General features: G+C 36.7%; 1 protein-coding gene across 1 annotated transcript in view; it reads left to right on the top strand.

Moving 5' to 3' along the window:
• PTPRN2 (protein tyrosine phosphatase receptor type N2) overlaps positions 1-15,764 on the top strand; it is a 659,546-nt gene that overhangs the window by 61,348 nt on the left and 582,434 nt on the right. The window contains exon 2 of the mRNA XM_031042861.2: positions 11,880-11,930. Coding sequence (XP_030898721.2) covers positions 11,880-11,930 — 51 coding nt within the window. The remainder of the gene's footprint in view (positions 1-11,879; positions 11,931-15,764) is intronic.

Here is a 15,764-nt window from a genome sequence, read left to right as displayed (position 1 = left end):
CTGTAGAGTTCAGTGGCAGGCTGGGAGCTATTTCACATTCTTTGTTGAAATCCCTGCACATTTTGAGAAGAGGTAGAGGGCATTGACTTTACTTAAGCAACATTAAAAACCATACTCTTCAGGAAATGCTTGTTTGCAGTGTACTGAATGCTTCCCAGTACCTTCATGCAGCTACTTTCTTTTCTTTAAAGTTCAGAATATTTCTGTGAGATGTGAAGTTAAATAGAGGCATACAAAGGTTATTATTTGTATTACAATGATCACTGGCACTCCACGCTTGACCGGATCTCTGTTTTGTCAGACACTTACAAACACATAATAATAATCATAAATATTAGCGTTTAACTAGAAAAGACACACAAAATACAGATGGAAGATTGTGGTTGTCGTGGTTTAAAACCAATCCACACAGCTTGTTCACTCATTCCCCGTCCTTGCTCCCCCAACTCCCAGAGAACTGGGGAGTAGAATCCAAAGAATGTAGCTCCCACGGCTTGAGACAAGAACAGTTTAATAACTAAGGTATAACGCAAATCACTACTGCTCCTACTACTACTAATAATGATGACAAAGTAAATAACAAGTGAAGAGAATACAACACCTCACCAGCCACCGACCCATAACTCACCCCACCCTGCCCGACCAAGCACTGACTGATACCTCCCCCAACCCCCAAAGTCCCAGCCCTTCCAGGTAACTCCCGGTTACACCCTGGGTATGACATGCTATGGTATGGAATACGTCTTTGGCTGGCCTGGGTCAGGTGCCCTGTCTCTGCTTCCTCCTGGCCTCCCCTCCTCCCTGGCAGAGCACGAGGCTCAGAAAGTCCTTGGACAAACCAAACATTTGAGCAGTAACTCAAAACATACTTGCTATCAGCAACCATTCCCAGCCCGAAAGTCAAAACACAGCACTGCACCAGCTACCAAGAAGGAGAAAACATGACTGCTACTGCTGAACCCAGGACAGTGGTGAAATTATTTCCCCAGGCCAGCAGCAAATATTAGGACAAAGACTGGAATTCCAGCCTGCCGAATTATAGTCTAGCAATCTTGCTAGTAGGTCTGGCTTATGAACAGCTTGGCATCTCCTCTTTATGATATTCAGGGTACATACAACATCAACCATTTCTTAAAATCTTTTTCTCATCTGTTCAATCGAAGTTCTAAATTTTTTCCTCCTACTGCACAAGTTTTGCACAGACACTTTGGAAGTTACTATTTACAGAAGAAAAACTATAAAGATAATAATGAACAAAAAAAGGGAGGCATTTGTGCCCTAATTCACAAAGCTGCTGAGATACTTCAGTTCCATGAAAATCAACAGACATTAGATCAGAGCTGGTGACTATATGGTTATAATATAGTAATGATATTTGGCTACTCTTAATGGTGAAAAGCTGAAGAAATCAGGCTTCAGAGGTTTTTTTGCCCTAAATAAGTGAATTTTCTCAAGGATGTTTTTTCCTTGTTGTGTAACAGCTAGTTGAACCTGTAGAATCTGGGAGGTTTAGTCTTCTAATGATCTTTTTTCTCTAGAGACAAAAATAGTATTTTATGTACTTTTTAGGCAGGAATTAGAATATTAATTCTGGTGCTACTTGGCATGCATCATATTTGTAATGTTTCAGAATGATATTAATTTTCTTGGCTTCTTTCCGAAATTGCTTTAATCATTATTCTTTTTCTTAACTCATTCTCTGATATGTGTCACTGTGGTGGCTGCCTCTCAACAGCTAGTTAGGGGACAAAAAACCATCTCACTGGTATCATGGGGTAGGCAGAGCTGCTTCACAGGGACAACAGCATAATGTATTCTGGGACAGCTGGCTCTGACACCAGCCCCAGATACATCAGAATGTGTCAAGAGTAATTAGAGCACAATTACTGGTCAAAATCAGAACCATTCACTCTCAGTTCCAGATTTTCTTTGAAATCAGTGTTATTTCACAGAATTAAGTAGAAGCGGATCACCTTTCTCTATAGTGAATTAAAACTACTGTCTGGAATGAGTTTTGAATCAATACAGGGTATATTTGATTCTTTATCAACAGAACAAAGTATTGTCCTATGTCTGCCCCTTGTTGTTGCGACACCCATGTGTGTGGTTACATAAACTACAAGCTCAACAGGACATGAACAAAGCCACAAGGTGCTGCACATTGATTATATGTTGAGATAATTTGTATTGAATGGAATATCTGCGTTCTTGGTAGCTTTAAAAAAAAATCAAGTACATAAACATTTCTAAGATTCTGTCATTTTTCTTTGGCAAGGGAAAAGTTTTAGGCATCTTCACTATGTACCGTTAATTTGATGTGCTACCAGTATCTTTGTATGAACTATCTCTCATAACTCTTTCCCACACTAGAGAATGCTGCAGCTGCATTTGCAATTCAAATTCTCAGGGCAAATTATATAGATAAATCTTAGTGCCACTGTCCATTGAATTTTACCCAACATTATTCTTTTTCCCTCAAGAACTTTTGGAGATTATGACTTTCTGCATTGCCTTTCACTGTTTTTCTCCAACACATGAATAATTAATGTGGATTGCTCTGGACTGTTTAAACTCTTTATTAAAGAAATTACCAAGTGTATAACCTAGTGTCTCTTTCATGAGATGAACTCAGGTGTCTTTTGCACTCTAAACAAACATAATGTGATTCAAAATTGCATAATAAAGGTATGAAGATGAATTTCCAAGCACACTCCCAATAATAGCTATAGTAGCAATCTCAAATCTTTTCCGTATCTAGCAAGCCTCAATTCAGATACACAGAAATAGATGTGGAGGACACACTGGAACCTGTCTTCCTATTTGGAGCTGATCTGTTATGTGTAGCTCCCAAACCCATGTGTGCTGCTGTCCGAATAAAATTACTTTCCTGCAGTAAAGGATGGTGGACTATCCCCTTGCACTTCAGACTCCACTGAATGATGTGATTCTTTTCTTCCTTCCCATGTTGTCTTTGCCAAGTCCACCTGATAGTTTACACAGCTCAAATTAACAATGAAATAGAGATTGAACAAAAAGGAGAGTGATTTTCAAAGATGAGTGAGGAAGGGAAAAAGGAATCATATGTGACAGGTACTGGCCATACTGCAGCATTATCAGTTAAAAGATGCTGTACTGTTTTCTAAATAAAAGAGAATAGAAAATCCAATTATTACAAAGAAGTCCTTCACAAAATATTGTTTCTTCCTTTGACGTCTGCTCAAGACAGTGTTGGGAGAGGTACATTACCCCTAAATATAGGATAATTACTTACTTATAGAGGCAATATAACTGGATGAGAATTGCTATGAATTCTGGTTATGTCGTTTTAAGCACCAAGGAGATACTCATTAAGAATCTCTAACAAGTAATGAAAATTTTGGTGCTTGTTAGAGGAAAATGATAAACACTTCTCCTTCCCTTGATTTTGTGAATAATGGGAGTTTTGCCAAAATATGAGGCACAACTTTGAAGAACTGTTTTTGAAAAAAACTGTCATGAATGTGGCTCTTGGAGACTGATTAGCATTGGATGAGCTTCTTTACCATGTAAGTGTTTTGGAATATTTTGTCTGAAAGAACTATCTTCCAAAGCGCATAACTGCCCCACATAGTTCCTATTTTCTCTAGCTAATGGTTCATTACTTCTTTGACTCAGCTTTTCTTAACCTTGACTATGGAAAAGGCTAGAATTGCGTTATAATAAGGACTTAGAATTCACTCCATTCTGCAGTTTTGTAAAACAAGTATACAAGAGCAAACTGACAGTTACTGATGGGTAAAATGAAGTTCATAGGTATAATGATGACAGTAGTTCTTCCACAGAATAAATACAACAGAAGATGCTGAACTGCAGTACTTACTGGCTGATGTGCTATAATACCAAGGAAGGCTTTACTGGCAACATCATAATCTGCTGTATGTAAGCCTCTGTGTTACCTTTTTAATGTCTTATGGCCATGAATAATACCAGAAGGTTTTTCTGCCCACAGATTTTGTGGGGAAGGATATCATACAGGCAATAGCAGGTAAAAAATCAGGCTGCTTATTGATGTAAACAGCGAAGTTGAATTAGTCACTTAGAGTCATAGAATCGTAGAATAGTTAAGGTTGGAAAGGACCTTAAGATCACCTAGTTCCAACCCCCCTGCCATACTGTTTAGTCCTCAAATTCTCTGCCAAGAACAAAAATGTTTTGCCTAGTCATAGTTGTGATTTTGGTGGTTGTTGGGTGATTTCAGTTTATTCACCAGTAAGGAAATTAATTTTAGCAACCAGTGACTGGAAGAAGGTATTGAATTGCAGTTATTGAAGGCCTGGTCTGGATCTTTATGAAAGTTTGTATACAGCCTGTGAGCACTTTGATTAACATTTTCTAATTTTGAAGGAACAGATCATACATTTTCTGCTGTAGAGATGCTTATTTTGTCCCAGTATGGGCTACTGACATGGCAAAGATCTGTCTTGAGTAAAATCACATTTGACCCCTCCTGTGACAGTTAATGGGTAAGGGTAAAAGATTTTGGTCTTGATCTTAAGAAGTAATAATTGTAATTTTAGTTTTTAAGTGATCTTCTATTTGTTCTCCAATAATGGGTTTATCTGATTTTTTTTTTTATTTAAATGGAGAGGTGTTACTGTTCAATGTAACAAAGTGGAGCTACTTGTTTGCCAGAATATAGCTGTGCTCCCAATTTGCTGTGTGAGCTAGCTGGTGGTGGTCCCTGCTAAAGAAAGGGAGTTATAAAACATAGTATTGAGAGAATAGTAATTTTTCAGGGGAGACAATGCACATTTTTTTTAATATTTACTATGAAAAAAGTACAAAAGGGCACAGCAAAACACATGCTGCCTGTATGGGCTATGTTGTTTCTGAGCTCTGGGCAAATGCAAATGTTGTTCTGGAGCTTTCCCAGTGATGGCCTTTTCCTGTCTCTCTGCCTCATGAACTATTATTACTGTTCATATCTTCAATTATTCTTAGTAGTGACCTTTCCTCAGTGTTCCCAGAAGAAAAACTCTACATCACTGCAATCATGACATTAGTAATCAGAGAAGTTAACAGTATTTTCACCACAAAGCAATTCTTTTCTTTAGTGGTGCACAGGCTCAAAACTAATTACATGCAAAGGAAAAGATGTAATCATTTTTTTTTCTCCTAACTGTAGAAAGGACAAAGTACAGCTTTTACATAGTGACAAATAGAATCATACATCACAGCATTTTTTGTACTATTTTACCTATTAATGCATCAGTCTGTACATGTTGAAGAGGGGGTGGTATAAGAAAGGTAATTGAAGAACTGGTATGTACTGTCACTGAAGCTTCAGGGGCAAATCTTGGCTATAAGATTAGTACTGACACTTTCACTTTTTGAATGAAAACTCTATTCCACAGTGAATTATTCCAGCTAAGGTCATATTTCAATACACAAAATCAATATGTATGAAAAATGATGGAAAAGAGTAATTCTGAGATGAGAAAGTGTTAGCACCAGGTGGTAACATGGGAAATCTTAACTTACTTTACTGTGGAAACTTCTCATATAAGAGATTGCACAGTCCTCCAGTTAACCACTGCAGGGATTTCTTTTGTCACCTTTATGACTGTTAATTTGGATTATAGCAAGGCCTGGATTCTTCACCAGGTATTAGTGCTTCCTTGAACTAGGCTTTCTACATGCACACAATTAAAAGAAATAATCTGCTCTCAAGAGTTTGCAGTATTACAAAAACATCAGGCATCTATTACCTTCAGAAAGCATGAAAGTTGGGGTAAAGGAAGATCAAAGCTCAGTACTTATTATGATATCATACATTTTTCTCACTTTCTCTCTTGGGAGAAAGAGTCCCTTTAGTATTATGTGCTACTTTGACATTACTTTTGACCACATGGATTTACTTTTCTCTCACAATTGAACTACTGTTGTTGAGAAACCATCATAGGTTCCAGTTTTGATAAAATGTTTTTCTTGATGAAGAATGTTCCAGATATTCTGAGGACCTGAGGAGAAAGAGAGAACATATCTGAATCCAATCCACTCCACTACTGAAAAACTCTGAATAGAGGGATCAAAATGTAGCAAATTCTGTCTCTTTTACCTCCTTTTCTTTACCTTTCTCATAGTCAACACACCAGAAGGAGGGTAGATGAGGAATGATTCAGTGTGCTCGACAAAGGGAAGTGGAGGCCACCTGTGGAAAAGGGTGAGGCTAGAGATCTAGAATTTGCCAGCAATCCATAAACAGGTGACAGACATGCTGTTTACTTGCATGAGTGAAAAGAGAGGGCATGGGTGGGAAGGGCAGTGCATGAGCATAGCATGCATGTGCTGGGTGGTGACAAAAAGGGGCAGCTGTTTTCTCCTGGTAGAATAATGCTGTCTGGGAGAGTAGAAGGGTAGGAAATAGAAAAAAAATACTTCTTGGAAAGAGAACAGAGGAATTTGGAAGAAAAATGTAGCAAATTAAAAAGGGGATAAAATGAAAATTTAAAAACTAAGGGCAGGGAATTTCCAAATTTATTATCAAAATGAATGTCAAAATAAAACTAAAGAATCCATAGCTGATTTTTCACATGTAGTTAATAGCCCTTCCCAAATCTTCACTCGCAAAACCAAGCCATCAATCAATAGGCTTTGAGTAATGCTTACATTACACGTATGTACATCTGTTGACAGTGTGTAACAAAGAAGAACTCTGCTTAAGACCTGTGGTCAGTTTAAAGTGCATTTTTCCCAGCTATCATTGAAATTTTGTGTAATTCTACATTTGCTAGGCATACATGTACGGCAGACAAGTGGGGATGTGTTGAATAGACCACAGCTTTAGCAGACTCAGCAAAATTTTCTCTTACCTCTTAGTGAGAGGAATACATCTCTCAATCAGATGACTCTATTAAGTTTTCTGAAAGAAAGCCATGTTAGATTCTTCCTTATTGTTGTTGTGCACTATCTTGATTTTTTTCCAGATAGAGCTATCCCAGTTGTGTAAGCTGAGCACTTTTAAAACTTCATTCTTGGACCATAGTTCTTAATCTACTATAAGTAAATAAACATGTACTCTAAATATTTAGAGTCACTCAGCTGGTGTTGAAGACCCAGCAAGGGCCATCAGACACAGCTGGTGTTGGCATACCCAGGTGTTTCCATTTTTGTTTCTTTCATTAGCAGTATTTATCAGTTCTTACCCTTCCAGCCTCTTCTTACTAAAGTACAACTAAATCTGAAAGAAGCAGGTGAATGTAGAATAGATTCTAACCTACTCAAAATGCTAATGAGCACTGGCATGTTTTGATGAAGAAATGTGTATGGGCTAAAACTTAGTGATGTAGTGAGGTTGTTATGGTCTGAAAATGTAAAGAGACATTAGGTGCTCATGTTGCAGTGGAATGAAAAGAATAAAAAGAAGTAGAGAATTCTCAACAACAGAAGGAGGTTGGTATTTTTTCAATTTCTGACTGATAACTGTAGAGGAAATTTAGCTGGTTTTGCCTGTTGTTTGTTTTCTTGTTTGGATGGTTATGGGATGTTTTTTTATGTTATTTTAATAAAAATGCTTGCATATGTTGGGAGTGAAGAGAAATTTTAGTGTGTTATAGTGGATAATTGGGGGAAAGGACAGAGAAATAAACATACTACAATCTGTTTGATCAGTGGAGTTTTTAAAAATTGTTTTCCTGATAAGTGAATTACTACAGACTTTTCTAGATGAAGTTCAGGTGACTTCATTTGATGTTTTGACTGTTGTAATCTTTAGAGGCACCTCTTCTAAATACAAACAGTATATTCTCATAAGTTATATATTCAGCCTGTATTTGTGTATATATAAATGTGTGTGTATATATAAGTGGGTTCAAGACAATGGATCTTGTACGTGACACAACATAGTAGAAACGCAGGCTACTGCAGTCCATGACTGGAAGCAAGGATAAGTTAGATATTTATCTGTTCTTTTTGTCTTCTTTCTACTTACCTCTGTGTATGAGAATTCACTTTATTAGTTTATATTGTACAGTCAGCCTGGGCTTTTCTGAACTGTAGTGAGCTTTATTCATGTAAACGCTTCAGCAGTTCACTTTGGTAAAATATCAAGAAGATAGTTTAAAAGTGCATGATTTATATCAGTGTAAGTTAATAGACATGTATCACACCTTTGCAAACCCTAACATTTAAGATGTGAAAAAACATGTAGCTGTTGAAGTATATGGGATGATCCCTACTGCTGTGCTAAATGGATTTTAAATTGCTCCAGTATGTGTTAGGGAACTACTCCTGCTGTATTGCAGGATGCATAGCATGGACTTGTGCTTTGGTTACAGGTGAGTGGGTGATGAACTCAGCTTCTTGTGGCTGCTGTTACTCCTGTGCACAAGTCACACAAGCATTAGTTGAAGAGGGGAACCGTTGATGCAAGTTAAGTAATAAACTTATGTTTAAATTCTAGATTAAGCAAAGCAATCCATGTACACCTGTTCAGTTTTAGTCTCTGTTGGCTGGTTCAGTAGTTACATGGAGAGCTTATTAATTCAGGGCTGCTGTATGAAGAAAGGTTGGGAGCTTGGGTTATTTTGGTTGTTTTTTGTGGGGTTTGGAAGGAATCCATCAAGAGTCTGTGTTCTGGGAGATGATCCCTGGTGGGGAGTTTGGTAGAAAATAAAATTAATTTTGATTGCAGAAGGTGGGAGAAGAATTAAGTGCTTTTTGGAGACAATACCACTTCATTCTTCAGTGGTGACTTATTACCACCATTATTATTAGTAGGTAGATGATATTTAAAATGAAATATGATGCTTCTTAATGTCACAGAAAATAACAACAAAAGATAAATTTGTAGTTAAATTAGCATATTGAGTGGTTGGATAAAATATGAATAACAATTAATGCTAGCAATAAATAACTTGGAGCAAAATGTTTTTCAAGAAGTTTTGTAGGTCCTTGTCTGTTTTGGAGTAATCATAGATGGATATAGTTTGCTGTGCATTAGTTTTACTAATTTCCTCTCCAAGACATGAGTTTCCAAGATTAATTGTGTCAGATGCCTTGCTGCAGTAAGCATCAAATAATGAACTATTATGGAAAGAGAAACTAAAACACGATAATTTTTCTTTTGTGCTTTTTTTCATGGAAAATATATTAGGTGATAAAATACATCAAGAAAAATCAGAATGCATTTTAAATTGGAGTGCTGTATGAGGGTAGTCTTGTGGTTTATTTATTTGTACCCAAATATGCTATTTTGTTCATTTTGTATATCTGGATTTTTCTGCTTCTGAGAATATCAGTATATTATAGAATGGCCTACCTCTAGCAGGTGCTTATAATTCCAGTTCCCCAGGTGTTTCAAAATCAGCAGTGCCTGAATGAAACACTCTTTTAATGTGCCAGACCACTAGAAATGTTCCTGGTTGAAACTTCTCATCCGCCACCTTTTGGATCTACAGCACAGCCACTGTAGGATAGGAAGTTCATTGCAAAACTACCCGTCTTCCCTCCATCAATAGGACATCTTCTGCAGACCTTCATGAGTTATGGGCATTTCAGGCTTCTGGTTATAAGTCTTGTGATTTCTCAGGAAAATGAGGCAGAGCCCTTTACCCAGAGATTTGGGATTTTTTTTCTAACCATTAACTCTTACGTTAGAAGGGATAACATCAGATTTCTGAAAACAGGAGTTTTGAAGTATGCCTTTCATTTGCCTAGTTTGTGTTGGCATTTGAAGTCTTTTTTTTTTTCCTGGGAGCATTCCTTTTTTTCCAAGTGATCATGACTATGCTTTTAATTAGAGCTCTTGTGCTGTATACTCTGTGCAGATGTGTGTTTGTCCCTGCCTGTCATCCTTCCTGTCTGATGTTCTTTGGGTCAACATACAGTTAAGGCATCCTTCTGCTTTGCTGGGTCAGTACCAAGGCTGCAATTGGATATTTTCAGTGAGTTTTCAGATGCTATTTCAGGTCAAATGGCTGTTACAGTAGTCTTGTCTGGAGCAAAATTATATGCCTCTCAAAAATATGTCACGAATCACAGTTTGTGGGTGGTATAGACACATGCTGTTCTACCATGCTCTGCTGGCAGAAGCTTTCCTGGTCTGAAATTTCCTCTTTTCCTTTCAAAAGCTACCAAGTGCATATCCACAGCTTATTGGTGCATAGGTAAAAGGATGAGAGAGCACTTTTACTGGTGTACATACTGTAGGCTTTCATTATCTGCTTAAGGTTACGTATATGGATTCTTTGCAGGCAGGTGTTGGGAAGATTTAAGGGATTCTGCTGGTGCTCCAGTACATCTCAAATTCATGTAGATGTGTTTGCCTAGCTCAGACCTAGTGCTGTGTTAATAAATCCTGCTGAGAGACACAGTCTATTAGTTCAGGTGTAATGATGTGCTAATACCTGCTGAAAGGCTATGCAGGCATGCATAAGTCACTCTGTCCCCCTGAATTTTTCTTTTAGCAGTATTAGGGCTCTGATAATTCATAGGCAGGGAGTCTTGGGCTTTTCAGTTTATTTGATTATTTTATTTATTTTTTTTTGTTATGGCATATTTTTTTGTTTTGGGGACTTTTTTCATTGTTGTTATAAGAACAGCCTACATAACCCATTTGACCAGAGGTGCTTGTACTCTGTGCTTCTGTGGAGATTGGCATGGCTGGGGAGAGAAGATTTGCTGATATGTTTAGATGTGATGAAGTTCCTAGTTCTTTTTTATTGTGAAACTGTTTAAGGTCTCCTAATTTCTGTAAGTCCCTGTGTCCATTTATAAGCATAAGGTACTTCTCCAAAGAAGTTAACAAGCTTAATTGTGAAAATGTGTTCTCTAGGGCAGTTTTTGTGTTCAAAATATAACCTACTTTCTTGGATTTTATCCAGTCCTAGCTCTTTATCTTGGTGAGAAAACAAAGTAAAAGAAATAACTGGTTAACAGAGTACATGCACTTAACAGTAGCACAGTATTTCATGCTACTTCTGTATGTGGTTCTTGTCTAATTCCCCAGCATAGATTGACCAGAGCAGAGGCACATCTTTCCCACTTCTCTGCTGTGCTCACAAATATCATCAGGACTTCATTTTAATTGAAGATAAAGGGGATAATAACTAGTATCTCATTACCAGTTAGGTGATAATAGCAAGAGTGGAACAGAATACTTCACTGTGAAGATGTGTATAAGCAGATGAACTCAGATTACCTATCTGGATATAGGTCCTAGGGTGAGGTATGGGGCTGATGTAGCAGGGGCCCATAAAGTAGCATATTTTAGAACAAATTTCCTGCTTCAAACAGAAAAAAACCCTAGACTATTTTACACAGACCTCTACTGATTTATCAGTTGTCTGTGGAGGTATCACAGTGTTCATATAAATGACTCAATTTTTTAAGTATTTCTCCAAAGAGTTGGTGCTCCTGAGGATCTGTGGTTGCAGTTACTAAATTCAAGCCTAATGTGAGCAATTTGTATCTGATTCCTGGGCTTGACCCATCACAGTAGAAATATTTTTAGGAAACTCCTGATTTCTTGGTGTATGTTTTTGTAGCATATTGCAGCATTACTGTACTGTTACAATAATATATTCAAAATTTAGAGAACATGAGGTTCCTCAAATTACTAAATGAGACATGCACAGGGAAAACTGAAGCTTCAGTTGAGGAATGAAGGAGAAGAAAAATATCAAAGGTTATTTCTAGACATAACCAGCTAGAAAGATGTTCTGTTTAACCAGATCTGTTTCTATGTTCTTGACTTCCTGTATTGCCCAATTTAGACTTCTGAAGCCAACCAAATGTCTGATTGTTGCTGATCATTTAATAGCCTGAGAGGTCTTCAGTCTTCTCTAACTACCCACAGTTTGAAACCTGTATTAATCTTCACCTTTCTGCTGTGTTTTCAGGCTGCCTGTTTGAGGATGACCTTTGCAAATCATTTGAAATCTGTGTAAATGGTAAGTCTTCAATGTTTTGTTTGCTGACTACACTGTGCAGCTGTGTGTATTAAATTTGATAAGCCAAATCTATATAGAAAAGAGAAGGAAAGAGAGGAGGGGAGAAAATACCCAGTATGACTATTATGTTTGGCAATTAGATGACATCTAATAGATTGAAAAAATACACTCTCAACCTTGAACAACACTGTATTCTTTTATGAGAAACATTGTAATTTAATTAAACATACTGACATATGGTAACATTTGTCTTAATGCAAGGTGAAAATAAATGTTTTCTTATCTTCAGGTCGTGCCTGTTTTTAGAGGATGATGTTGAGTAATTATCACTCTCCTTTTCTTCAAGAGGTTGCTATTTATTATAATAAGAAAGAAGGTCTCAAAGGAAAACTGACATTGTTCTTGATTATGCTTCCTTTTTCTGTGTTCTTACTTGAACTATGTGGAAGCAGCTTCTGCTCTCCTTCACAAGTTCTTTTCAGTAAGTTATAAAAAGCAAACAGAAATGTATGAATGAGTCTAACGGAATAGTAGGAAAGAACTTATCAGATAATCATCAAAGATTGTTAACATGTTATATGAAATAATTTAAGTCCTGATGAAGGATGGACCATGTTTAGAGGGAGATCTTTTGAAGCAGTTGCATGAAATATGAAGCAATGTTGTAAAATATATATACCTATAATTAAGTTTGTTTTTTTTTTAATTAGGCATTACTTGTTTTTTGAATATATGGCATAAGTTGTTTTGTTTTCCATCAAGCTCAGAGGCCAATAATATGGGTCTGTTAATAGATGAACATTATTAATATCTTAACAAAAAATTAAGTTGAAATGAGACTAAATTTCCATTATTGTTGAATATGCGTTCAGAAGAGGGAAATGAAAGACAGAAATATATTTGAGGAGTTGGGAGGAATTTAAATAGGTAGAAGGTTATAAACAGTGCATTTATTAACATCTCCAAAGGTAATTCTTGTGTAAGTGACATTTGAAGTTGTTTCAATAACATGTAAAAATTCTGCATTGGCAATTTCCATGTCAGACACCAAAGAAGGGTACTGGCAATTTTCTACAGTGCTGCATTTTGCTGACTGCCGATGAGGCTCAGATCCTGACTCTAGTTTTCTCAAATGCAAGTATAATATAACTGGGTTTTATGATAGGCCACCATTGTATCTGGCAGACAATGTATAATGGGGAATTTATGCAACAGGTGATAGAAATGTCTGTACTTTAACTGATAGTAAAAGTCTTCAGCAGAGTAATTTCTATAAAGGTTACTTCATAGCTTCTTGCTGTGTTTCTTTTTAATTGAAGACGTGGTTTCTAAAATCTCAATGTGACTTTCACTAGCATGTGAAATGCATCTTTGAATTCAGAATGAACCTCTTCTGTAGGTCTACTCATATTTTGGCATAACTGTAACTTAAAGGTCATTAATGAGTAAGTCTGTTGATCAATGATATTTCCTAATAACTGATATTAATTAAAAAATATGTGCAGGCATTCTGTTAGTGTGTTTAAAGTCACTGCAAAGTATTTCATTTTTCTATGACCTAGCTGAGCAAATGTTTTCTAGAGTGGATTTTAAATGCTGGCCTTGATGTAAATGAAATGAACCATTCTTGAGAAAATGATCAAATTTTTTTTGAAGATCATTCTTTGAAGTACTAAAATCCTATCAGGCTTTGTTTTTTATTCATACCAGAAGAGGGCTGCTTGCTTCTGAGCAGTCCTTCTCATTTTTCCTGTCCGAACTGCTTTTGGTTTGGCTGTATCTTTGAAGTTTTTCAGAAATCCTGTTATATTAAAATGCAGAAGTTTTGCTGGATGGAAAGCTGAGGAACTTAAGTCTGTGAAGATCACTATTGCAAGGTCATGGAAAGGTTTGCCTCCTTTGTTGTCACACAAATGTGTATTTCTGAAGTACTGTGTGAAAGTGGGTATGATACAGCAGCTGCTTTTGCGTAGCACCTTTGAAGCATCTGTGATCTGCAGATCTGAGTCTGACTCCTGCAGGAAGGCTGATAATTTTGATCTTTCTCTTGGTCTTGAGCAAAGGTAACTGAACTGACTGCATTTTCAAAAATAAAACTGGATTTGTCTATTAAAGATGTAAGTCACAGTATTTCCTGTCTTTCATCCTGTCATCAACTGCAGACTTCAAGAACTTCTCATGCATGAGACTTGTAAAAGGATAACCAGAATATCAGTAACTGAGCTGTTTCATAACATAAAAAATACTACTCTTTTATTCTCATTTATTTTGAAGAATTAAGTGACTGAAAGATTTTGATAAGCATTCTTTTGCATGAATAAAAGGATGCTAAAAATCTTATTGTTGAAAGCAGTGTAATCCAGTTGTAATATCTAATATAAACAGCATAACTATCAGTTGCACTGCTTATATCTGTTTAGGTCATATGCCATTTTCACAGGGGAAAGAACCTGGCTTAATAATGACTGTTGACTTTTCTGCCATTTTCCCTCATAAACGGGTTTCTCTTGGCTTCGGTGATGGGTATTCAGTTATGTTTGTTTAATAGCTCCAGCAGCATTCATGCAATATTAATTTATTTCCATAAACCTTTTATCAATTTCCTGAGCTTCTCTGACTCATCAAGTGGTTAAAAAGGAACATATTGTTTCATGTTTATTTTAATGGCATAAGGATAAACCAGGCAAAAAGACCAAGTGACTTTTCCTGTACTCTTCCTTTGCAAAGGTAGAACTTTGCAGAGTAAAGTTGCTTAGATGTCTTCTATTTAAATTCTGGTACAAAATTACCTTTATTTTACAGTGGGAGGAACTGATATTTTCACCCATCTGAAATGCTAGAAAGCTTGCAGCTAAAAAAACATGGTATGAAATCTGGATATGCTTATGAGCTTCAGATCCTAATAGAAACGAATCTGGCATGCTATAAGCTTGGAAATACTTGCTTCTCAGTTAAGTGCTGATAAACTGTTAAAGATGCCAAGGTGACAAATAATATCTTAATTAAACAAGATATATGGTAGGGAAAAGAATAATATGAGGATTCGGATTTGAAATGTGTAGTGACACAGCTGCAGGTGAAGAGGGATATAGTATACACAAGTTCATGTACGTTTTGCTGTCTGGGTTAGAAGTTCCAGGGATTGAATTTGCCCATGTGTCTCTTTTTAACTTGACTTTTAAACCTCAAATGTGTTTCTGAGAAAAGGAAAGCAAAAGAGCATGGGGAAGAAATGTTTAGACTAAATCTGAGACAAAGATCCTTCACTTACCCTTGAACATACCTGTACTTGTATATTAAATCTAGTACAGTCAGATAAGTGGGAATACCTCATATTCTGTTTGCATATTAAGTGGTAAGTAAAGCAGTTCATGTAAAACATCAGCTTGCTTGTTGGAAGCTTGAAATGAACTGGCTTCTCCAAGCAGCAAAGCAAAGACTAGTTCTTATACTTTCTCTTGAAATCATGCTGTTGAATTCTGCTGGTGCCACTGGGAATGACACTATGTGGCATAGGTAAAAGCATTCATTTCAAAATAACCATCCCCTATTATTCTCATTCTTCCCTTTATTAAACTGCTTGAACTGCTTATTTAGAAAGGTGTCATTCTTTCCCTTAGGTTTAATTTTCAGATATTTTACTTCAGAAAGCTTTGTGTTAGGTTTTATTCATGCATGGATACCATGATATCTTTTCTCCTTATCAGCATCCTTTATAAGTCAGAGCAGCTTTATTTATGAAAGATGATGTGCCTGTATGCCTCCTTCCCACGTGAAATCATAACAGGGCTCATGCAGACAAGATCAGATTGTAGAAAATGACTCTGTGAGGCC

This window comes from Melopsittacus undulatus, chromosome 1 (assembly GCF_012275295.1).
Source record: "Melopsittacus undulatus isolate bMelUnd1 chromosome 1, bMelUnd1.mat.Z, whole genome shotgun sequence".
In the NCBI taxonomy this organism is placed as follows: Eukaryota; Metazoa; Chordata; class Aves; order Psittaciformes; family Psittaculidae; genus Melopsittacus; species Melopsittacus undulatus.
Note: the sequence above shows the minus strand (reverse complement) of the source record. Positions and strands in the feature narration are given on the sequence as shown.